General features: G+C 42.3%; 1 protein-coding gene and 1 pseudogene across 2 annotated transcripts in view; one reads left to right on the plus strand and one right to left on the minus strand.

Moving 5' to 3' along the window:
- LOC143416825 (ribonuclease inhibitor-like) overlaps positions 1-10,960 on the plus strand; it is a 240,357-nt gene extending 229,397 nt beyond the window's left edge. Inside the window, exons 1-4 of one of the 2 annotated variants that reach the window (XR_013097074.1) lie at positions 2,494-2,882; positions 6,072-6,248; positions 8,618-8,794; positions 9,470-10,960. Coding sequence is in view for 1 of the 2 variants with exons in the window: in XM_076882477.1 (XP_076738592.1) it covers positions 9,470-9,479 (10 nt within the window). In the remaining variant the exon portion in view is untranslated. Of the gene's footprint in view, positions 1-2,493; positions 2,883-6,071; positions 6,249-8,617; positions 8,795-9,469 lie in introns of those variants that run through there. The other variant, XM_076882477.1, reaches the window with a different exon arrangement.
- A 6,082-nt stretch (positions 10,961-17,042) lies between these two features.
- On the minus strand, positions 17,043-21,244 carry LOC112431487 (neuroligin-2-like; annotated as a pseudogene).
- Between the last annotated feature and the right edge of the window lie 5,090 nt (positions 21,245-26,334).

Raw genomic sequence — 26,334 nt, forward strand, 5'->3', positions numbered from 1 at the left:
ACTGAGGATCAAACAGAAACACATGAAGCAGATTTTCCTGTTCTGGCTTTTTATAGCAGATAACCTTCAAAATATTCTGCAGTCCATCAAAAACTGAAGCAAACCATGAATCAACATGTGAACATGAGCTGATGCTGCTGAAGTGAAGCAAAGTTACAGAGGTTTGATTACAGACACAGCTGAGAGTTTGTAATCTGTCATCATTTTAAAAGGTTTACATTTCTTCAGTATATCCACATTTGCAGCTGGTACCTCAACCTCCACTTGTCCAACACAACTGCTGTCCACTGCCTCCATGACATTGTGATTTTGCTGTTGGTCTTCTGTCAGATCTTCATCAATAACTTCTGCACGGGGCACACCTTCAGACTCTGCAGCTGCATAACAAAAGCCTGTAAGATAAAATTAGACATAAGGTAAATGTACACCAATATTCCAATGACAGGTGTGTGATTCATCTGGAAGTTATGTGCGGATTAGTGTACAGTGATAGCAATTTAGTATGTTTTTAGAGGGGGGGGGGTTGTTTACCTCCGATGGGTGCTCTTTTTCTCTTCCGTTGCGTACGCCTTGAGTGCCGGTCCGAGTCTGATACAGGTATGTCGTCATGCCCCATGTGCAGTGTTGGTGCCCAGTCTGGATTTGTTACATCCATTTCATATGCTGGTTTGCCTGCAATAATGCCAAATCATAAGCTACTCAGTCGACATGATGTGGTTCTGCAGCATCACACATTAGCATGTTTTATCTCATTATCTATGACCTCAGCACGTTGAAAATAACACTAAAAGCCTTTCAAGAGTGATATGAATTAATTTAGAACTCACCGGAAAGAAAATGCCGTGAGCAAACCAACAAAAAGCTGGGGATTGCAGAGAACTCGATATCCGCTCGTCTCACCGCTGCAATCCAAGCCTGACGTCTTTGTTTAGTAATATCGGATACATGGGATCCCTCACGTTGCCTCCAGGATGGAAAACGATGAAAAGAGAGCCCGTTATCCAGCTTCTTGCCTTCACGATCGTGTGATCTAATGTTGCAACCGACAACACAACACGTACGATCCATAGCTGAAATGGTATCCTTTGGCTGGCCTACTGTCATGGCGGAAGGGGGCATGGCCCATCTCCCGTGACATCACGCTCCAAAGCCCTATAGGTGGGAAAATGTACCATGTCGACCAATCAAAAATGATATGGAAACATGACATTTGGTTGTTTAGCAAAAGGGGGAAGTTTTAGGAGTGACCGGCAAGAGAGAGCGAGTGAGCGAAAGAGAGAGAGAGTTTTGATACGTGAGAGATTTGTGACGTTTACCGTGTTTGGTCTCAAGTTAGTTTGTTGTCTTGTGTATTTAGTGTGTAGCTGTTGTTTTGTTTTGTGTGTCAGTTCTACTAGTGATCGTCACAGTTGCTGCCTTAAAGCCAACAAAGGCAGATTGCAGTGTAAACGCTGAGTGACACACCTGCTGTCAGACCTGCAGGTTTATCCCTGTGCTGTTCTCATATGTGTTAGAGTGACACAAACTATTGTTTGACACCTGATTGTTCTGTAAATAGTTTGAAATGATTATATGAAAAACGTCTGAGCCTTGGCTGCATTTTTTGGTAAATAGTACCATATAACTTTGTTGTTTGCAAAACGTGTGCGTATTTTTAAAAGTGTACAATCTCTATTTGCATTTCAAGTTATGAAGATGATTCGTTAAACATGTGTGTGGTTTTTACAGTCAAAATATCACTTTCTACTTGTATTTTAAATTTTGTCTGAATTTAGATAAATTGTGCTGATACAGTTGGTCAAAATGAGAAAATAACAGATTGGCAAGATAAACTGTTTTTAAAGGTAAAATATAGAGGCCACATCAAAAGTAGTCAAGAAGGGTTAAAGGCTAAAAGCAAAGTTGTCACCAAGTACTGTTTATATTTGTGTGTATTGCTGCAGCTTTTTTGAGTATTAATTTGGTGCCTTTGTGTGAAATAATGGTATTGTGAGTGATCCATATAGTCACAAAGAATAGCCACTTGTTTCTGTGCTACCAAAGTTCCCCGGCTTTCATTCAAAATGTGTTTATCGTCAGCACCTGCACATTAAACTACTTAAACATTATAAATGTCTTCAAGCTCACACTGAGGCCTGTGGGGTACTATCAGCCACTGAGACAGTACACACATTTATATGTGTTTGTATATGAATATTTCATACTTTAAGACTGCCTGTTTATTTAAGGGAGATGAACAAAATACATTGGAATTGTACAAAATAATATCATGGATGATAAATTAAATAGATTTTAAGTAGATGCTTGTGCATTCTTAAAGTCTTATATGTTGAACTGAACTATGTGATCTGTTCAAAGCCTTAATCTTAATTTGAAGTGAAATGTGCATTTTGAGTTTATACACTATGTATATAAGGCGACCGTTTCCTTTTGCAGTATTTTTGTGTGGTGTACTTTTCTATGTCTTAACAAAAGGGGAACAAAGGTGTTTAAGTTCACCTAGGATGATGTGTTTTAATTTTCACATGGTCTTGCTTGAATTTGACCCTGACAAAGGCGTATGAACTCTGTCAGCTGTTTGGAGTTTCCATTTTCTAAACTTCTACATTCTGAACCTTCTTCAGCTCTGAACAGATGATGAAACACTGAATGATTTCAAGCTCACACTTTGTCTAATAAACTTACATCTTTCATTCTTTATACAGATTGTGGGACTGTGGTTTGTCAGAGATCAGCTGTGATTATCTGGCAGCAGCACTGAAGTCCAACCCCTCCCATCTGAGAGAGCTGGACCTGAGCTCCAACAACAAGCTGCAGGATTCAGGAGTGAAGCATCTGTGTGGTTTCCTGGAGAGTCCAGGATGTGGACTTGAAACTCTGAGGTCAGTCAGCATGTTTTAGTTGTGCTGAGATGAATATGATGTGAAAGTTGTGCTGACACTAAACTGCAGACATCAGGCTGATATTATACTGATCCACACTGAGGATCTTCATGGTAAAGTCTGTTTTCTTCTTCTCTGGTTTAGTCCATTGACTGCAGCAGAACAATGTTCACATTTCAAACAGTGAGACTCAACGTATGGCCCGCGGCCCACACGCGGCCTGCCCACCTTTCCTGATTCAGAGAGAGGGGACCCTGATTAACTGTGTAGTGTTCTTCCTCACAGTTCTAAGTATCAGACACAACAATGAATAATCCACAGCTGACTGTCTTTAGCAGGTCAAAGGTCACGGCACACAGCAGACAGTGGGAAATATTATAATTCTGATCATTTATCAGCACATATCCATATGTATAAAAACAAAGCTGACACTGTGAGACTTGATCAGAGGTGTGATCATCACAGCAGAGGCCTTTGTGTCAAAGTCACTGAGGATCAAACAGAAACACATGAAGCAGATTTTCCTGTTCTGGCTTTTTATAGCAGATAACCTTCAAAATATTCTGCAGTCCATCAAAAACTGAAGCAAACCATGAATCAACATGTGAACATGAGCTGATGCTGCTGAAGTGAAGCAAAGTTACAGAGGTTTGATTACAGACACAACTGAGAGTTTGTAATCTGTCATCATTTTAAAAGGTTTACATTTCTTCAGTATATCCACATTTGCAGCTGGTACCTCAACCTCCACTTGTCCAACACAACTGCTGTCCACTGCCTCCATGACATTGTGATTTTGCTGTTGGTCTTCTGTCAGATCTTCATCAATCACTTCTGCACGGGGCACACCTTCAGACTCTGCAGCTGCATAACGAAAGCCTGTAAGATAAAATTAGACATAAGGTAAATGTACACCAATATTCCAATGACAGGTGTGTGATTCATCTGGAAGTTATGTGCGGATTAGTGTACAGTGATAGCAATTTAGTATGTTTTTAGAGGGGGGGGGGTGTTTACCTCCGATGGGTGCTCTTTTTCGCTTCCGTTGCGTACGCCTTGAGTGCCGGTCCGAGTCTGATACAGGTATGTCGTCATGCCCCATGTGCAGTGTTGGTGCCCAGTCTGGATTTGTTACATCCATTTCATATGCTGGTTTGCCTGCAATAATGCCAAATCATAAGCTACTCAGTCGACATGATGTGGTTCTGCAGCATCACACATTAGCATGTTTTATCTCATTATCTATGACCGCAGCACATTGAAAATCACACTAAAAGCCTTTCAAGAGTGATATGAATTAATTTAGAACTCACCGGAAAGAAAATGCCGTGAGCAAACCAACAAAAAGCTGGGGATTGCAGAGAACTCGATATCCGCTCGTCTCACCGCTGCAATCCAAGCCTGACGTCTTTGTTTAGTAATATCGGATACATGGGATCCCTCACGTTGCCTCCAGGATGGAAAACGATGAAAAGAGAGCCCGTTATCCAGCTTCTTGCCTTCACGATCGTGTGATCTAATGTTGCAACCGACAACACAACACGTACGATCCATAGCTGAAATGGTATCCTTTGGCTGGCCTACTGTCATGGCGGAAGGGGGCGTGGCCCATCTCCCGTGACATCACGCTCCAAAGCCCTATAGGTGGGAAAATGTACCATGTCGACCAATCAAAAATGATATGGAAACATGACATTTGGTTGTTTAGCAAAAGGGGGAAGTTTTAGGAGTGACCGGCAAGAGAGAGCGAGTGAGCGAAAGAGAGAGAGAGTTTTGATACGTGAGAGATTTGTGACGTTTACCGTGTTTGGTCTCAAGTTAGTTTGTTGTCTTGTGTATTTAGTGTGTAGCTGTTGTTTTGTTTTGTGTGTCAGTTCTACTAGTGATCGTCACAGTTGCTGCCTTAAAGCCAACAAAGGCAGATTGCAGTGTAAACGCTGAGTGACACACCTGCTGTCAGACCTGCAGGTTTATCCCTGTGCTGTTCTCATATGTGTTAGAGTGACACAAACTATTGTTTGACACCTGATTGTTCTGTAAATAGTTTGAAATGATTATATGAAAAACGTCTGAGCCTTGGCTGCATTTTTTGGTAAATAGTACCATATAACTTTGTTGTTTGCAAAACGTGTGCGTATTTTTAAAAATGTACAATCTCTATTTGCATTTCAAGTTATGAAGATGATTCGTTAAACATGTGTGTGGTTTTTACAGTCAAAATATCACTTTCTACTTGTATTTTAAATTTTGTCTGAATTTAGATAAATTGTGCTGATACAGTTGGTCAAAATGAGAAAATAACAGATTGGCAAGATAAACTGTTTTTAAAGGTAAAATATAGAGGCCACATCAAAAGTAGTCAAGAAGGGTTAAAGGCTAAAAGCAAAGTTGTCACCAAGTACTGTTTATATTTGTGTGTATTGCTGCAGCTTTTTTGAGTATTAATTTGGTGCCTTTGTGTGAAATAATGGTATTGTGAGTGATCCATATAGTCACAAAGAATAGCCACTTGTTTCTGTGCTACCAAAGTTCCCCGGCTTTCATTCAAAATGTGTTTATCGTCAGCACCTGCACATTAAACTACTTAAACATTATAAATGTCTTCAAGCTCACACTGAGGCCTGTGGGGTACTATCAGCCACTGAGACAGTACACACATTTATATGTGTTTGTATATGAATATTTCATACTTTAAGACTGCCTGTTTATTTAAGGGAGATGAACAAAATACATTGGAATTGTACAAAATAATATCATGGATGATAAATTAAATAGATTTTAAGTAGATGCTTGTGCATTCTTAAAGTCTTATATGTTGAACTGAACTATGTGATCTGTTCAAAGCCTTAATCTTAATTTGAAGTGAAATGTGCATTTTGAGTTTATACACTATGTATATAAGGCGACCGTTTCCTTTTGCAGTATTTTTGTGTGGTGTACTTTTCTATGTCTTAACAAAAGGGGAACAAAGGTGTTTAAGTTCACCTAGGATGATGTTTTAATTTTCACATGGTCTTGCTTGAATTTGACCCTGACAAAGGCGTATGAACTCTGTCAGCTGTTTGGAGTTTCCATTTTCTAAACTTCTACATTCTGAACCTTCTTCAGCTCTGAACAGATGATGAAACACTGAATGATTTCAAGCTCACACTTTGTCTAATAAACTTACATCTTTCATTCTTTATACAGATTGAGTCGCTGTGGTTTGTCAAAGATCAGCTGTGATTATCTGGCAGCAGCACTGAAGTCCAACCCCTCCCATCTGAGAGAGCTGGAGCTGAGCTGCAACAACAAGCTGCAGGATTCAGGAGTGAAGCATCTGTGTGGTTTCCTGGAGAGTCCAGGATGTGGACTTGAAACTCTGGGGTCAGTCAGCATGTTTTAGTTGTGCTGAGATGAATATGATGTGAAAGTTGTGCTGACACTAAACTGCAGACATCAGGCTGATATTATACTGATCCACACTGAGGATCTTCATGGTAAAGTCTGTTTTCTTCTTCTCTGGTTTAGTCCATTGACTGCAGCAGAACAATGTTCACATTTCAAACCTTCAAAGAAGAAGAAAAATCCTCCACTGGATAATTCACTGTGAAACTCTCCAACTCTTCATTCCACCTTAAAGTCTGTCTGACACTGAAATCCAAAGCAAAATGTGCGTTTGCTTTACAGACAGCAGTCCACACAAACATACACACATCATCCAAAACACAGTCCAACATCCAAATCTCCTCCACTGCCAGCATGAATGATGGGAAAGAGAAGGAGGAACACTCTGACATTCAGGGTTAGAATGAGTTTCATGAAGCAGACTGTGAAGATCAAAGCTGCATTAGAAAGCTTACATGAATGAATGAGTGGACAGAAGTGGACAGAGATCATCTGAAGCACTTCAAAGGCTTTAAATCAGCACATTTCTCTTTATTCTTTATCAACTCTGTTAGTTTCTCTCAGTTTTCTGTGGAATGAAGCTAACAGCAGGCTAATAAGATGCTGACCAATAGGTTTCTATTAAAGGTTGTAATTTGTATATGAAAAAGTGCTTTGGCTCAGCAGGGATCAGCTTACAGGTAGAATACAGCTGCTGGATGGGATTAGCATGTCATAGCTATCTACCAAACTGCTAACTGGGGGATTTCAGGCCATCTATGGATCATTTTTGCTAACTGTTTATTCAGCTTAGGCTCACAGGGCTGCAGCCTGTGCCCTAGCTGTCATAGGGCAAGAGGCGTGGTCCACCTGCACAGGTGAGCAGTCCATCACAGGGCCAACAGAGAGAGACAGAGAAGCACTCTCTCACATCCACACCTACAGCAAATTTAGAAGCACCAATGAACCTAAGCAGCATTTCATTGGACTGTGGGAGAACATCCAACCTCCACAGAAAGGCCAACAAGCTTCAACCTACAACCTTCTTGCTTTAAGGCACTAGTGCGAACCACTTTTCCCCATTTCAGCCCAAATCCTGCATCTTCCTGTTTTTGACTCCAGGCCAGCTCCACTAACACTTTCTCATCAGACACTGCCACCTAGTGGAGGAAGTCTTAGTTCCATTTGAAGCTTCAGATTACAGTTAGTTCCTTTACAAAGAGGTGGAGGTGGTGGGGCCACAGCACCATCATCACTGAGTGCCATAGGACACTTAACCTTTGTTTCCATATGCTGGGAACTTCCTGTTGTTCCAAGGAGGACTGGAAAATGTGTGAAAATCTCCCAGTCAGTTCCTCACAGCACACTTCAATCATTTCCCTCCCACAGCATCAGGACCAGGGCTTTTTCTCTCTTTGGTCCCACTAAGAGATTTCCACACAAACACCTCATCAGTGGGACTCTCAGAGCTACCAGCCCTTTGCTACAATCACAAAGCTCTTCATTGAAATCAATGATATCAAAGCTGGAATCAAATGAGTCCAAGTCTTCTGCTGATTCAGCATCACATTCATCTTTGCTCCTTGTTCTGCATCCCCACCATGGACTTCATTCCTTTCCAAGCCAGCCTTGAGTGTCCTTTATTCAGCTCATCCTCTGCTTTACTTTTACACCTGATTTTAGCTGCTTTATCTCTCTTTCAACAAGTTTCTGTGCCTCAATCTTTTTCTTCTCTCCCTCATAACAAGACAGCTTCTTCTGCCTGAGAACATGTTGGAGTGATTTACTAATCCAGGGCTGCTTATTGGGGAAAATACTTCCTGTTTCCAAAGTAATCCCCATTTTTCCCAGAAAGAAATGCAAGTAGAAATCGATGATCTCAGTGAGAACATGAGCCTTTAAAAAGTCCCAGTGGGTGCAGTCAAAGCAGTCCCTCAGTCCCAGTATAGAGTCTTTGGTCCAGACTGGAACAACTGTGTGCCCAGTTTGAGCTCTCTTCAGTCCTGTGACCTGACAGACCCAGAGGGGCCATCACATCACATTTAGAAGCTCCCCTAATGGAGCCACAACACATGTCCAACACTTAGTCTGTCTTGTTGGACCAACTGGAAGAAATGATTCAAGGACTTAGTCACAGAACAGAGATTCAAATCTCCAAAATCCAACTGGCTGCATCAGGACATATAGTCTGAAACTCTGCACAGTTTCCTGTTTGAAGCTGCTTCCTGTTGGCTTCAGCTGTTTGGAGTTTCCATTTTCTAAACTTCTACATTCTGAACCTTCTTCAGCTCTGAACAGATGATGAAACACTGAATGATTTCAAGCTCACACTTTGTCTAATAAACTTACATCTTTCATTCTTTATACAGATTGATGAGCTGTGGTTTGTCAAAGATCAGCTGTGATTATCTGGCAGCAGCACTGAAGTCCAACCCCTCCCATCTGAGACAGCTGGACCTGAGATACAACGACAACCTGCAGGATTCATGAGTGAAGCAGCTGTCTGATCTTCAGCAGAGTCCAGACTACAGACTGGAGACTCTGGGGTCAGTAGAGTGATGGAGTGAGTGGGTGGTGCTGTCAGCAGTATTGTACTAAACACAGTCAGTATGAAACAAAGATCCAGTGTTTCCTGTAAAGCTGCAGCTTCTCAGTGAAGCTGTGAGAGGAGAATGGTGACAGGCTTCAGGATTGGACACAAACACTTCCTGTTTCTGACCTTTATGGTCACCATAGTAACGGCTGACACGCTCTGATCAAACACTGTCAACAGCCAATCAGCTCTCTGAACAAAGCAGCACGCAGACCAATGACTGCATTCATTTCCAAGTTTAAAGCAGTGAAGAACACAGTCTGTAGGTGAGGAAGAATTTAGTGAGAGCAGATGTTTGGATGGAATTCCTCCAGTTAACAGCTGGAACCGTCCATCTGGATTGTTGGGCTTGTTGTTGGGGTTCCTACAGAGCTCAGAGTGGACACACCAAGGTTCTTCTAATGAATGAAAGTCCAAACTCAAACTAGGAGGGAAAAACATCTTCATCAACTTCAATAAAAATCCAAAGATTAGAAAAAGTGAAGCAACAATGAGTCCTAGTACAGTCCCAGCACTGAAGTCCCTGCTGCTCTTTATACTGGATGTGCTGCATCACTGACTGACAGCTGATGAAGAGTCTCTGGAAACACTCGTTTATCTCCTCTGCTCTTCCTTCTTCTCTCTGCAGGTGGAGGTGATGATGGTAAACAGGACGGTGTGTGTGCTGAGAGAGGAGGAGCTGTGTCCTGATGATCCAGAGAGGTTGAAGCAGCAGCAGCTTGTGTGTAGAGATGCTCTGACTGGGCCATGTTACTGGGAGGTGGAGAGGAGAGCTTCATCCAGCAGTGACTGACAGAGGAATGAGAAGAAGTGCAGATGACTGTCAGTGCTGCAGAGTGAACTGCTCTGAGAACAGTTCCACTGTCAGACACAATGTAGAGTCCAGCATCATCCCTGTGTGTCCCTCTGGATCTGACAGAGGATCATCAGTGTATCTGGACTGCTCTGCTGCTGCTCTGTCCTTCTACAGTCTCTGCACAGTCTCTGTCTGACTCTGGCTTCAGACCCTCCTGGATCAAACTCACCTGGAAAGACTTTCAAACATCACTCAATAGATTTGAATACAGAATATATTTGATATATACTGTAGATGTACTGTAGAGTTGCAGTTTGTCACTTGTAAATACAGTCTGTGAGCAGCTATGAGCTGAAAGATCTTTCTAGAAACACGAAATGTTTTCACTCTTCTGTTGCTTTTTCATATATTTCCACAACATTAATATTGATCCCACCTGTCTCACCTGTTTCATGCTTTTATACATAATAACAGGACACGTGTGATCTGAGCGCTGCTGTGGTTGCTGTGCTGCACGTCTTCATTTAGATAACAGAGACATCTAGTGGTTCAGAGGGAGAACTGCAGGAGGTGGAGCTGTGTTTTAGCATGGAAAACTTTTTATCTTTTAGGCGCAGATACAAATATGACAAGTATCAGTGTGAGATACAAAAGGTCACATCAGTCAGCAGAGGGAACAGTGATCACACAGCAATGTAAGAATAGAAACATAACAGTGAATCTGGACATGTATACAGAGGGAAGCAAACAAACAGGATGTAACACTACATTAAAGCCACAAATGGGAAGAAAACAAACACAAAGGAAAATATATTTGATCTCAGGAATCCAAATCAGATGCTTTAGAGCAGGGGTCGGCAACCCTGGGCACGCGTGTCACAGCTGGCAAGCGAAGGGTTAACTGATGGCACGACCATAGCTGGACTGGCCATCGGGCATACCGATGATGATTTTTCGTTTTTCTGGGCCAATGATGTTTTTTTATGATTTTTTTTTTTTTTTTGTAACGGTATAAACGATGGAAGGTGGTGGATTGGCCGGATGCTGGTCGATGTGTAGAAATAAGTCAGTTGTTTGGTGGTGGCTATGGTGGAGCTTCCACAGAGGCAGCAGGTGGATGAGGGAAAGGGGAGGCGGGAGGAGCAGAGACCCGAGGCGGCCGCCGGTCCGAGTGTTGGCCCCCTTGAACTTTCCCACATTTTGTCACATTACAGCACAAACATGAATCAGTTTTATTGGAATTCCACGTGAAAGACCAACACAAAGTGGAACGGAAATCATACATGATTCCAAACATTTTTTACAATAAATAACTGCAAAGTGGGGTGTGCGTAATTATTCTGTCATGGAAAAACACACTGCCATCAACTGTTTTGTTTTTGTCAAAATCACTGTAATATAATCACTGTACCTTTATATACATGTGACTTATATTAATGCTGCTGCCCTCTTGTGGCTAAAGTGTAATTATGTTCTTGTTATTAGGGAAAACATTTGAGAGTAACATGACAAATGAGTCAGCACTTTGGCTTTAGCTTAAGAAATCCTCATTTTTATGTCATCAGTTATAGTTGCATGTATTTATTATCATAAGTTAACCTTTAATATTGATGTCTTACATTTATTTTGAGTAAATTAGCAATTTTATGGTATTTATATGGTTGTATTAAATAAAGACATCACTAATGAATGAACTATTTCAGTAATTAATTTAAAAAATGTACATAATCAATTAAATAAATATATTAATAATAGATTATCCATTAATTTCATTTAAAATGTTTCATTATTTGTTTATATACAATTCAAATTAGTTAATTACATATTTAATCAATTATTGGTTTGTTTTCGATTTTAATTATTTTACTGACACATTTAATGAATTATTTAATGATGTATTTATTTAATTCACGTTGCTACTCCTGGCCCTGCATCGCTGTTCATAAATACATTTTATTTGTCAGCTTCACCCATCAAAGTCAGGGGGCGGGGTTAATGCTGATCAAGTCAAAACCATTGCTTTGGTCTGGTGGGCGTTCTTTTAGTGGGCTTTTCTGTCACGGCCTGCGTGGCAGACTATGATGAGGGGAAGGACGACCCAAATGCCAACACGTTCTCACTCCTGTATGGAGGACCACAAGAGCCACGCGCATCGAAATAAAGAATTCTGTGCTTAAGTAATGAATTATAGAATAAATTCTGCATTTGTAAATTCATTTTTGAATTCCCATTTAATAAACTGATTTTTGAAATGCTTTTAAAAACTGCATTTCAAAATCCTTTTTCCAATTGCACTTTAATAAACTGCATAAATTGCATGAATGAAGGGATCCTGCAGCGAAACGGAGAGCCCAACCTCTGACTTAGTGCCTGTTTACTCAGTCTGACCACCTGTGAAGTTAACGCGCTAACGTGGCTAACGCTAGCATCACCACACGTAGCCCCGTTATTTTAAGGTCATCTTAGCTCATGAAAGTTTAACGTCGCAGCTGTACGAGCTAGCTACGTGTTTTGTAAGCTGCTGTGCTCTTCACAAATAAAGCTGGAAGCAGCTCAGACTATTAGAACCAGCACTGAGGCCTGTTACATTTATGTTAGAGCAACAGCTGCAGCCTTTAAACTAGCGATTAAAATGCTGACAGTAATCAGAATCAAAAACGGTTTTATTGCCAAATGTTGAGCAGGTTTACAACATTAGGAAATTGCTGCGGTGCTTCAGTGCAAACATACTGTCATATAACACTTAAATAAAAATAAAAATAAGGATTAAAAGTGATAAGTAGATAGATATATACATGAGTGCAGGTGGTGATCAGGGCCAAACATGGAATGATGCAGTGAACACAGCGTAGGGTCACGTGGTAGTGGTGGGAACAGTCATACGGTTATTGTTCATGTGTCCAACAGCAGAGGGGAAGAAACTGTTCTTATGGCGAGAGGTTCTGGTGCGAATGGACCGGAGCCTCCTGCCTGAGGGGAGCAGGTCAAACAGACTGTGTCCAGGGTGAGAAGGGTCAGCTGTGACTGAGCTGCACGCCCCAGTGTCCTGGAGGTGTACAGGTCCTGCAGAGATGGGAGTCTGCAGCCAATCACCTTCTCAGCAGAGCGCACAACATGCTGCAGTCTCTGTTTGTCCCTGATAGTGGCTCCAGCGTACCACACGGTGATGGAGGAGGTGAGGATGGACTCGATGATTGCAGTGTAGAACTGCATCATCGATCATATAATCCATTGTTTCAAATTAGACCTAAAACTCCCCCTTTTGACACATCTTCATGTGTCAAACAAAACCACAACTAGAAAATTAAAAGAAAAAGGTTCATCAGATCATTTCTCAGAAAACCTCAGCGATTCTCCTCTCGAGTATATTTGCTCCGGGCCTGCAAACCTGTGTTTAAATAATAAAATCAGTTTAATTATCATGTTCGATCTTTTCAGCTCCTGGCTCCACCCAGAGCCTGCATCCCCAGAACGACCTAGAAACAAAACCTGTATATTAGCATCAACTTCACATTTAAACTCAGTTCCCCCCCTGTCCTTCCCTCACTGTGATCCACTCTGTGCTATAAGAAACTAAACTTAAAACACAACAGTTATCAGTCATGTGCTTCATACAAAATGTGCGTATGTTTTAGTTTCACGTTGATCCTCTGAGTGTCATGGTACTTCTTTTAATTTGACTTTATCAAATCGAACCAAAATAGGTTTGCTGTCTTTACTTTGCTCGTTTCCCTCCAGCACCACCTCGTATCACCTGCCCTTTCCCTTGGACCAGTGTTTGTTGTTCCATAACTGGATTTGGGATGTGACAAGTCCACCAATCCCCTATATAACTCCTACATTTGGCTTTGGTTCTGTTTTCCTTCTATAAAATGTCATTGACTTCTACAGTGGCCTGCTTTGGTTAATGGTAACATCAGTAATATCAAACATTTTCTCCCCTTCAGCATTTGGCATTTTCCCAACAATATAATGTGACACCATCATCTAAACCCAGTCAATAAAACATTTTCTTAAAGCAAACATCAGCAACCCAAAATTAGCCGCCCAAGGGTGGAGTCTGCAGCTCCACTCTCATGTGAACCTTTCGGTCTCCCTCTCTCTCTTGTGCTCCTGCCAAAAGCAAAGCGTCCACCCTTTTCTTACCGGCGTCGTGAATTGTTTGTCAACATCTACTCATCCTAACGCTGGTCCAGTCTTTGTCATGGCTGCACAGCAGACAAGTGGAGCCTCACGCGCAAAGCATCAGAGTCTCCACCCTCATCAATATGAGCTCATTTATTTGTTCTTTCTTTTGTTTTTAGAAAAAGAGTTCTTTATGATCTTGGACTGGATTGACTCGCTGCAATCCTTTAGACAGGAACTGGCAGGTTCCCACAGGTGACCTTTCCCTCAGCCCATTGTAATCTGGAAAAGCTCACCTTATATTTGCTCTCACAACAATGTTTTACAGCGCTGTTAATTCAATCTTGCAGGCCTGCTTAGAACAAAGAAGGAGGAAAAGAGAGCTGATTATTAGCTCATCAGAGCACAAAACATCATCACCAAAGGGGGCGACACCTGACAGTTTTCTCTAAGTGCACTGTTACAGAAATAATGAGCCGCTCCTCGACATGTCCATGTTTAGTAAAACTCCCTCTATTGAAATAAGAAAACAAGCCAAAGCTAACTGACAGAATGAACCCATCACTAAAACAACAACCCCAAAAATCTTCATCACAGAAAAGTTTTGCTTACTAATCCAACAATATGTTGTGGGAATTAGAACTTTCCGGGTCATAAAGCTTTTGCCCGACTCTTGGCTTAACTAATACTGACATAGTCTGAAATCAGACTTAAAGTCACTCCCTCTGTTCATTTAGGATAAATGTATCTATATCTGATTTAGGCTAAGTGCCTTTTGTTTAGATGAACTGCTGGACTTCCAGACCAGCAGGTTTAGGGAAGTCTTTATGGGGTCACACTCTGACCCCCCCCCCCACCACACACACACACACGCACGCACGCACGCACGCACGCACGCACACACACACACACACACACACACACACACACACACACACACACACACACACACACACACACACACACACACGCACGCACGCACAGGCAACGTACTCTTTGTTTGTATGTAGACGTCATATGTTAATGAACGTCATATGTATATTCATGTAACCTCAATAAAAGAGCAGTGTTACGGGGGAGCGGACGAGAGCAACTGGGGTGAAGCGAAGGAACGGCGTTTGTCCGGTTCTCTCCCGTGCACGGGAAACATGAAGAACTTTGCCTACTCGTGTCTTGCTTTGCTATGTAATTAAATTGTCCTTAACGTTCCAACGAATAGGTTTATGCTACAAACCTATCACTGAGGTTAACTACACAACCCCTCGCCACCTCCTTATACACAGGAGTGAGTACAAAAGGGTTCGTACGGACGCATCAGCCGGCCGTCCTTCTGCTCGACACTGTTAGCTGAAAGATGATCGGATCATCCTCTGTCCTGTATTTAAGGCTGAGAGTCTTTGTCCAGTCTCTTTTCCACAGCTACTGTCCACAGCACTGATCCACCTGCAGCACAGCCCCACTCAGTTGTTTTATGATTTACTTTGTGCACGTTTCCCTTCCAGTGAGCTTACAAAACCTCTGACAGGAGAAGTCAGGCATGTGTTTCCCCCACCTCCCCTTTTAGGCAGTAATAAAATAGAAAACAAACAATCAAACAGGCTAAAGCTAGAGCACAAGCAAAGACAGCACCGGTGACTAAGTTCTCCCATACTGGACGTACGCTACCACGTGGGCTCAAACAGCAGCACATCAGCTCAGTTTACATACTGTTGACATCTTCATCAGAGGATCAGCAGGGAGCGCTGCTGAGCTGCAGTCGTCTCCACCAGAGTGACGGAGCAGGAATCACAAACAGCACAAACCCACCGTGTTGTTTCCACCCTGTTCAGGAGATCTGAGCCCCCATCCCTTTTTTTCATGTTGCAGCTCTGCACTGCAGGCCCTGAACGCCTCCCGGTTACCCTCAGTGTGCTTAGAGTTTAATTTACAACCGACGAGCTCACAGATCATCTGCAGGCAGGTGAACGAACCCTTAATGTGAGGATAATAGCAGAGCTGAGCTGAGGTCAGAAATAGTCAGGAACGGTGTCGACACAGTGAAGTCAGCTGTTTGGGAATTTGTCTGATTATCAGTTTGGGGGGGGGGGGTCGGTGTTAAATAACAAAGGCGGTGTAGGATGGAGAGAGGAGGAGGGAGGGAGCAGTGATGATATGAAGTCAGAATACACATGTGGCAGACATAAGGGGGTCAGACAGGAGCAGCATCAGTCTCTGCTCTGTTTTGTTAATAACGTAGAAAAATAATTTTGTACAATCAAGCTACATCGACGGACGCTTTACCTCACGTACCCTAAAATGAAAAAGTAGTGACAGTAAGATGGAGGCTGCACATGACACCATGACTGAGTTCACAGCTGTTGCTTTGATTCTAACGTTTAAGACTTTTGGCATCGACTCCGTTTTAATAAATGAGTGCTGGGAGGCGTCGTTTGACTTCAGGAGCTCCTGCAATGCTCCTGCGATGCTCCTGCGATGCTCCTGCGATGCTCCTGCGATGCTCCTGCGATGCTCCTGCGATGCTCTTACTCTGCGGGAGAAAACCAAAAACCAAAAGTAGCAAACATGGAGCGATATGACTCGTTTAGATTTTGGGAAACGTGCATCGACAGGTACAGTGTCCTTTTCCCCGCGTCTTTAAAAATGATTCATGCATATATCCCCCACTGAGAAAACCCTTTTATATACTTTCTCCTTTGTACACATTTTATATAGAACTATATATAATATCATTTCTCTATATCTATATTTTCAGAAAAATTCTTTCCACACAATAAAAAACATCAATTTAACAAATGCTTCAAACAAAACAACAAAAAGAGAGAAGATGGAAGAAAGAAAATCACGACTGAGGCCAGTTTGGCACTTTGTCATGAGAACATGACAGAACTCTGTTAGTTGACGGTAAATAGCGAAACTCTATTTTTCTTTCGTTTTTCTTCTCCCTCGATGAGAAATGAAACACAGCAGTACTTACTTGGCACCTAAAAATGCTGGTCGAATGAAAGATATCAGTGTTTTCATGGTTATATGTTTAGTGTACGCCTCCCGCCTCCAGACTGCTCAGCAGATCGGGAATTTTTAGAGAAGAGCAGGAGGGAGGCGTGTCAAATGAGAGGAAGAGAGCAGTAATAAAACACGGATGTAGAAAAGAGAAGCATAATGTGCACATAACACACAGGAGATGGAAAAAGAGATGACGCCAACGTAAAAAAGAGAAAACAGCGAGGAGCGAGAGAGCATTCGTCCCTTTGACAAATGTTGGACGTCTTGAGCCTGGAAACAGCAGACCGTCTTTGAAAACAGTATCTTTGAAAGATCTGAGTCACCCACCCCAAACTGCTCATCTGCTGCTGGACACTTCAGTTGCACCTCCACATGCCACCAGTGGAGGGAGCTGCCAAGTTTCACAGCACATGACGCAGCAGGTGTAGTTGCTTTTGGAGAAAGAAGAGAATAAGAGGACAGAACGAAGGCCCACGTCTAGAGGCCTCCCTTCCAGAGCGGAAGCAGAGCCAGTGTTCCTGGTCCCTAGGTGGCGCTGTGTCGGGCCTGTCCCTACTATACCCTGGTGGTGGAGTGGGGGTGGGGCAGGGTGTTGTTGTGGCCGGTGGAGGGGTATGTGTTGAAGGCGTGAAGAGGCTGCATGCTGGTGATGGTGCTGGGGATCACGGTGATGGTGTATGGCGTCATCAGCGACACGTTGTCGGGGGCGCGGCGCAGCGCCAGGGTGTAGTCGGGAGGGCAGGCGGGCCGCAGGATGTCGTGGGGTCGCAGGGGCTCCATGTCGTGGTGAGCGTCGTGCTCCCAGTCCTTCATCTGCAGGGACATGATCTCCTCCTCCTGCCTGTGAGCCAGGTCGTTGGCGGGGCCGCCCCGCTGAGGGGACAGCCGGTGCCGGCGCATCTCGTGCCGCTTGTCACGCTTGTAGTAAAGGGCGGCGAAGGCCAGGATGTTGAGGAAGAAGAGCGACGCTCCAACTGCAACTGTCACGCTCAGTTCGGTGGAGTAGTCGCGGGTGTCTCCGGGAAAGAGGTCCTGGGGCGGGCGCTCTGAGCCCTCGGGCTCAGGATCTGATGGGAAGGTAGGGTAAGGATGACGAGTGGTTCGAGGAACGTTGTTTCTGGGCCTCATGGTGCCGGGGTCACGGCCTGCGGGGGAGCGCGTAGTGGTGGGAAAGAGCACGTCGTGCAGGCTGTGAAGATGAGGGACTAATTCCAGCCAAAAGGCCACTTTGTTAGCTCTGTAGTTGTCTCTGACACGAGGTTTCAAACCGATGTGAAGGTACTGCTTGTCCTTCCAGTTGAACTTGGTCCAGATGACCTCCTCGAAGCGGTTGGGCTTGGTATGAATGAACTCGGTGTCCTGAGGGACGGGCAGGTTGGGGTCCCTGGTGGAGCATAAAGGTTAAACGTTTCAGTTCAAAGTTATATTCAGTCTCCATTATAAGTAACATGTGGCATCAATACACTGAATACAGACAGGAGGCCCATTCTCTGTGCAACCTTTAAACTATCTAAGACCAACCGGCTGCTCTGGGATCTGGATGCTTTTGGTGAACCAGTATGTTCAATTCTTCAAAGCCACACGGAAATTAAACTAGCAACCTAGATTCAAGTATTCAACATGACTAGAAGGCTGTCAGAGAACATACAGTAACGTGTACAGTTTACACTACTGTGACATGAGGCCTACCCAGTCTTTGCGAAGTTAGTCCAGTAAGTCATGACCACAGCGCTCAGCATCACATCGTTCTTGGAGAAGTTGCACGGGAACAGGTCCGTGGCACCGATCATCGGTACGCCGAACACGTAAGGTATCTCGTCTCCGTGCGCGGCGTCGGCACTCGGGCCGCGTCTCGGTGTGGCAGTGGTGGTAGAACGTGTAAAAGTAAACTGGGGACTGAAACTCAGCATGGAGTTTGGCAGTGGCCACAGCTGGTGCCACCCACTGGTGGTCCGTAAACAGGAAGTGAGTGAGAAATCTAGAGAGGAAAAAAAACTCTTTCTGATAACAGAAGGAGTGACAGGCAGCAGAGAGGAAGCATGACTGCATTATCCAAACATGTCTGTACTGTGACTGTGGTCCGGCTGTGAGGGGTTCGCAGGCCGATCTGTCAGAAACACCGACACTGAGATTGGGAGCCCACTACCTGGGGGATGATAGCATTACTGCCCACAGAGCCTCAAAGGTTAAGGCGCAGACACGCCGTGATGTGGATGAGTGGCTCTCTTTAGCACGCTTGTCTTGTTTGATGCACTTCACTGGGCTCACATGTTACTGATTCCATTCTTTACTCGCATGTTTTAAACGCTTAAAGCACTTTCACAGCTTTTTATATTCTTTTGAAAATTCATGTGAACTCAAGCTGTCAGAATTGTAATGTAAGCTTTGATAATTGTCCACATTTGTCATTTTGACGATTATCCGTTTATTTTAATGAATACAGCAAACAGAAAAAAACGAACAAATCAACAAACGCGGCTCCTAATGAGACAAAACCTGATGCTGCTGCAAAATGCAGTTAAGTGAGAGGAGGCTGTAAAATGGAATAACTGAAAAAGTGGCAGTGTACAGAGGTGGCGTCCTCACCCTCTGGGTAGCCGTAGAGGTTGTCAACAAAGCTGGAGATGGTGTAGTCGAACGCCGCAGCTGAGATGCCGTCGTTGTCCTCACTGTCGTCCACAAACTTCAGCCCCTCTCCCTGATTCACTCCTATCAGGATGTCATAGTTTAGGAGCTCCCCCTGGTGGAGCAAATAAGGAAGAACATGCTGAGTGCTGGAACAGAGCCTGTGTGCATCACAAGTCTACAACAGGAAGTGCAGCTGAAGCACAGCTTTGTGAATTGGCAGCATTTCATTTCCCAGTAAATAAAATAAAGATTAGCTGTTGCCATGAAATTCCTACTATAAAATGTAAATACTGCAATATATGCAGGGTTCATACACATTTTTAGGGTCAAATTCAAGCACTTTTTAAGCACATTCAAGGTCAATTTTCAAGCTTTTCCAGCACATTACCAAAAAAGAAGCATGTTTCACTTTGCATCACCTCAGTAAGACCTTGTAAAAATTTAAACAAATCATCTGAGGTCGATTTAAATGTCTTTTGTTCCCCTTTTGTTAAAAGAGCAGCACACAAAAATACAGAAAAAGGAAACGGTTGCCTTACATGCATATAGTGTACAAACTCAAAAAACACATTCCTCTTAAAAATGCGCAAATGTGAACAAATCAACTTGTTAGAGATCTTCATCTCCACTGTAAATAAACAACAAGCCAGAGAACAAGAAAACTGCACCAAACACCACAAACACCAACAAATTAATGTCTTCTCATCAGACATTGAAGCTTCTTTCCTGTGTGACATAAAAAATAAGAGACAGATGTTTGTTTGTTTCTTTTAACTAGTTAAGCACCCACGTTCAGTCATCCACCCATTCACACACACATTCACACACTGGTGATGTAGCTACAGCCACCCTGGGGCGCCACCAGGCCCTCTGACCACCACCAGTAGGCAACGGGTGAAGTGTCTTGCCGGGTGAAGTGTCTTGCCCAAGGACACAACGACCGAGACTGTCCAAGCCGGGGCTCGATTACAAGGCGAACTCCTAACTCTTGAGCCACGATCGCCCAGTGGGGACATGGGGACATTTCAATTTCCAGCAGGAAGCTCCCCCTTTTTGTTAAACCCTTTAGATCAGGGGTCGGCAACCTGCGGCTCTTTAGTCCTTATAGTGCGGCTCCGCGTGGTTTGGGGAAATAAATTAGCTGAAGTGTATTTTATTTATGTTAGTTCTTTTTTTAACTTGTAGTTCTAAATTGGAAGATTATTGTGATTTTGCAATATACAAATAAAATTATATTTTGTTATTTTTTCATCGCTCAAAATAAGCGTCACACTCGCGGAAGCCGGTGTACCCGGCGAAACGCCGTGCATTTATCGAGCCTTTCAACCCCAGATAGGCCAATTATGGCTCTTTGGCTCTTTGGGTCTTAAAGGTTGCTGACCCTTGCTTTAGATGAACAGAGTTTTTTAATTAAATACATATTCTTCAATAAATGTTCTCTTTTATAAAAAGTAGGATAATTAAAAAAACTTTTATTATACCTCTATTGCGTAGAAAAAAAACTGTCTTGTTTTCTGTCGTCTGTTATATAATATTAGTGATGTTTGTGACAATTAATTTCTTAATCGGCTGGACTAACCAATAGTCCACAACCAGGAAACACTGAAATTTTAAGTTAAGTTTGAAAACAGTTTAAAAAAAAATACCCCATTCCAAAATGTCTTGTGACAATCTCATTGGCTTAGGGAGTGATGATGTCATAGATCTTAAGAATCTTAAGTCCTTTGATGTTTTTCCTTAAGTAGGGGTGAGAAACAGCAAGTTTTAGTTCGTTTCAGCAGCATCTGTGTTTGCAGCCTACAAAACGTTCACCACAAGCTCTTCAAAGTCATCGTATAGAAACTCCAACATGTTTCCAAGAAAAAAACAACCAATTCAAAAAGATTACGCCGCCTCTCCTTCCTGGCGTGGCCGGCCAATTTCCCCAAATGGCGTCTCATCCTTCCAAAGGGCGTTAGAGGAGAGTAGGAAGGAAAACTACCTTCTCCAGAAAAAAATGCAACAAATTGAAGAAGAGAAACTTCAACTGGAGGACAAATGTAGACGAATGGAAGCCCAAAATAAAGAGCTGGAAGACAGACAACAGCGCCAGCCGGACATAAAAATTATTAATGAGGGCTGGGGAATCAAGTTTGCTCAGAGCCGAGAGCAGATTGTGCACCTCATTAAAGAAAACAGGCAAAAGCGTGCAGAACTAAAAGAAATGACCAACCAGCTCCAAGACAAGAAAACGATGACTGATAAGATACAACGGGATCTCCAATACATGGACCGAAAAAATCGGCTCCTCCAAAGACAGCTCCATGAAGCTGTGGAAGAAAAGAAAGAATTCCTCCAACAGAAGGAAGAGCAGGACAAAAAGCAACGAGACATGCAGCACGAACTGAAGAGCATGCAGGAAAAATACCGCATGCTGAAAGAAAGCCTGGATGAAACACTGCGCCAAAATAAAGACCTTCTTCAACAGAAAGAGCAACAGCAGGAAAGACTGAAAGAAGGAAAACGTGTCGTCCAGGACTTTGAGTCTAAAAATCTAAAACTGCAAGAGTTTTGTAATCAAGTGGAAGAAGAAAAGGACAAACTGGAGAAACGCTGCTCACAGATGCAGAGAAGGATCGATCAGATAGCGAGAAACAACTCCGAGCTCGTTAAGGGGATTTTGGTGGAATTCAATAACTTGAAGCGTGAACACACTCAAATGCAGGCGCAAAAACAACAAGAAGACAAAATACATGAAGACCTGCAGCTCACGCTCCAAGAAATCCAGAAAAGAAACGAGCAGTTAGAAGACAAGCACAAAGAGGTCCAACAGAGAAATGCAGACATGCACAAGGACAAGCTGATACAGGAGGCAACATCCAAACAACTCAAAGACAAGCTTGAAGAACAACAAGCAACATTGGAAGAGGTGGAACAAAGATGTGAGAAACTTGAAGAACAAAACGCAGAAACCATCGATGAGCTGAGAAATCTCATCCTGGAGAAAAAAGCGCTCGTGGAAAAGTGCATGAAAAAAAAGAAAAAATGGTTCCACTTGTTCCGGAGGAGAGACGCTACTGCTTCCTCACCTGATGTAGCCTCGTCTTGCTCCACCTCTGTTCACCCCCCCAACCAGTCCCGGCCGTTGACTGTCCCCTCCTAATATCCGTGTGTGTGTGTGTGTGTGTGTGTGTGTGTGTGTGTGTGTGTGTCAGGATATCACTAGTTAGGTCATCATGTTTAGACTCATTCACTCCAAAATTATTTAGGCCAAATCTTTAAAACAGTGTCATTTCATACACATTTTCAATTCACTTCAATCGCACAAATGCAGAAATAATTATTTGCAGTATCTTATTTATTATGAGAATGTCATGCCTGATCATTTGTACCTACACCACCAAAAATGGGGGCAAAAGGGAGGAGATCATGTTTAATCGGTTATAAGAAAAGGTCAGAAATATAAGTGCCGACATGAGCAGCGTCCACAGAAACCTCTGACTCTCAGCTCAAAGCTCATATAAACCATTTCTACAACCAGCAAACAAACAAAGACACTAAACAGTTAAAAGAGCAGTGACGTCACCACGAATCTGTGGTCAGGTAATATCCATGTTTTGATTGATGATTTTCTGGAGTTAAATGTGAACCGAAGCATATTTTGGGTGTTATATGCTATTAAATACTTTTTAATTTATTTAAAAGTATTTAATAGCATATAACACCCAAAACATGCTGGGTGTGGAAATAAAAAAATCAGAATTTCCTCTGTTTGAGTCACAGTAACTTTGACATAGTAACATTTGCAGTAAGTCCTAAATGTTCACCTTTAAAATCCCTCCCTCTGTTCATTTTGCCCACATCATGTTTCAGTGGTTGGCCTCAGGTTCTTCAGCTTCCTGACAGTCTGAAGTCAGCTGACAGAGTTTCACCTGCTAAATACACAGAAAATCTTGTTAAAGCCGCACAGTTTGCCCAACAGTAATATTCCCATTAAGCCCTTTCTAAACACTTTATAACAATGTGTCATCACTAAATTATAAACTTCTTCTCCAAATCTGCACGACTGCACTTAGTCACAGACTTTATTTAATTGTCCTGCGGCTGCTATCATATATTTTACCAAACAGTTCTTCTCACACAGTCACAGATATATTTCTCTCAATGCAAACTTCACTCATGTCTCAGACAGGAAACTTGAGTTTTTCTTTTTTTTCTGTCCCCACTCATTCAACTAATTTGCATATTGAGTCACATCTCGAGAAGTTGCCCTGACAACAGAAATGCATATTCAAAACATTGCTGCATAATTCAATTATTATTCTTTTATTTTTATTTCTACAGTCGTCACTTCTTTTGCTCAATCAGCTGGAAACCACTTCTAATTCACTATTTTAAACCTGCTTTAAGCTTCTAATCCCTGGTTGGTCCTCCCAGTCACTTTTTCCTTGTCACAAAAGTCGCTCTATTGTCCTGCAACTTCCTGAGTTATTCCTCAGCTTCAGCCTTTAAGTGTGTTAAATCTACACCATTCAGCATTTATGTCATGTATTCACATTCATGAGTGTAAGCATGTCTTCATTGCGTGTATGTTGTGTGTTCATATTAATATTGAGTGTAAGCTGGTCTTCGTTGCCTCGATGTGTTTTTATAATCAGATTTAATTCCTGCATCTTTGCGCTGAACTGTGGATTCAAACTGTCTCACTTCTGATTCTCTCCAAAAACAATTTCACATGTGACAATTTCTACATGTGTGTTTTCTATTTTTCTATTCATTTATGTATTATTAGTTCATTTATTTCTTTATCTCTCTCTCTCTCTTACTTTTTTTATTTACCTTTCTGTTGCGATGCTCTGGATGTTTCTAAACCCCACAAATGCAGTCTCACTGTTCAACCCAATTTTCCTATGCTGGCATCCTGGCAGCTGCACGCTTGACTTTTCTCAGTTCATGGGCAGTTATTTTGCGCCTTGGTTTTTCCACACGCTTCTTGCGACCCTGTTGACTATTTTGAATGAAACGCTTGATTGTTCGATGATCACGCTTCAGAAGCTTTGCAATTTTGAGACTGCTGCATCCCTCTGCAAGATATCTCACTATTTTGGACTTTTCTGAGCCTGTCAAGTCCTTCTTTTGACCCATTTTGCCAAAGGAAAGGACGTTGCCTAATAATTATGCACACCTGATATAGGGTGTTGATGTCATTAGACCACACCCCTTCTCATTACAGAGATGCACATCACCTAATATGCTTAATTGGTAGTAGGCTTTCGAGCCTATACAGCTTGGAGTAAGACAACATGCATGAAGAGGATGATGTGGACAAAATACTCATTTGCCTAATAATTCTGCTCTCCCTGTAGACTTTTGTCTTATCGCCTTAACCTCCATGGTCTCAAATTCTTTAAGGATATAATTTCTTTTAACCGGATTAGGGCAAATTTCATTTATCAAAATATTCCTGATCACTTTGTTTGTAAACCTGCTGTCACCAAATTCAACTCCAGCTATGCAGAGCTGCCTCAGTCCAGGAGAAATTTTAGAGTGCACAATATCTTCTTTTATCATTGATCTCAAAGGGACTGGGATGGCTTTCACTGGGGATTTATATCTCTTAGCAGTACATCTTACATCAAATTTCTCACAAAACGTCTCATGTTTTAGTAAGACCCCATTATCATCCATAAAATGAGCTACAGCCCAAATCCCTTTAGATCTCCATTCATCCACGTACACAGATTTCCTACACAAACGGATATACCTGTTGTTCCATATAGGGGTGTTGTGAGGAGTAAAGCTATGTTTATAGATTAATTTCCAGTAGAGACGGACCTGCTGATGGAAAGCTGAGAGTTTAACAGGTAACGAACTGCAATCAAAGTCACAACGTAACAAAAAGTCTATTCCACCCATTTTGCCAAAAATCACATTGGGAATAATGTTCCAAAAGGAATTTTTGTTCCTAATGAAAGATCTTAACCATTTCAATTTTAGTACACCATTCATAACATCAAAGTCAGTGGCATTAGCCCCACCCTCTTCATAATTCTTAATCACATCATTTTTCTTTATATAATGACATTTGTTCCTCCATATGAACCTAAAATTAAGAGTATTTATAGATTTAATTAGTTTTGGAGGTATGGGCAGAGAAAAGGCTGGATAGATGAGTCTGGACAGACTGTCCATGTTGGTTAGCAAGATTCTCCCAAACAGAGTTATGTCCCTTTGCAGCCACATGTTTAAAATTGACTTACACTTTTCTATATTGGTACAGATATTCTTATTTTCTGTTGATGTCTTATCCTTGCAAATTACAATGCCCAGATACTTCACCTCTTTTTTGATCTGCATATTATTTATTGCTTGCAGGGGACACTCATGCAGAGCTAGAATTTTTCATTTATTAATATTCAGCTGTAGGCCAGAAGCTTTGGAGAAATGGTTGATCGCCTGCAAGGCTAAAGGAATCTGGTCCTCATTTCTTAGAAACAGGGTGGTATCATCTGCCAGCTGACTGATTATTATCTGTTCACCCATCACAGTTAACCCCTTAATGTGACTGTTTTTAATCAAAATAGACAACAGCTCAGCAACCATGATGAACAGAAGTGGTGAGCTGCTACATCCCTGCCTTATCCCTCTATTAACCTCAAACCTTGAACATGTACCATGTTCTAGCAAAACAGAGCTGTTAATGTCATTATATAGCATCTCTATAACATTGATAAATTCCTCTCCAAAACCAAAAGACTGCAGAGTTTTTAATATGAACGTATGTTCAACTGAGTCAAATGCTTTGTAAAAATCCAAGAACAGGATGTACCCTCTCTCTTGGATTAATTCACTGTATTCAAGGAGATCCAAAACCAGCCTAATATTGTTATGAATTAGTCTTCCTTTCAAAAAACCTGATTGTGTTTCACTGATAATGTTTGAGATGCCTTTCTTTAGCCTCT

Source organism: Maylandia zebra, linkage group LG3 (genome assembly GCF_041146795.1).
Source record: "Maylandia zebra isolate NMK-2024a linkage group LG3, Mzebra_GT3a, whole genome shotgun sequence".
Lineage (NCBI taxonomy): Eukaryota > Metazoa > Chordata > Actinopteri > Cichliformes > Cichlidae > Maylandia > Maylandia zebra.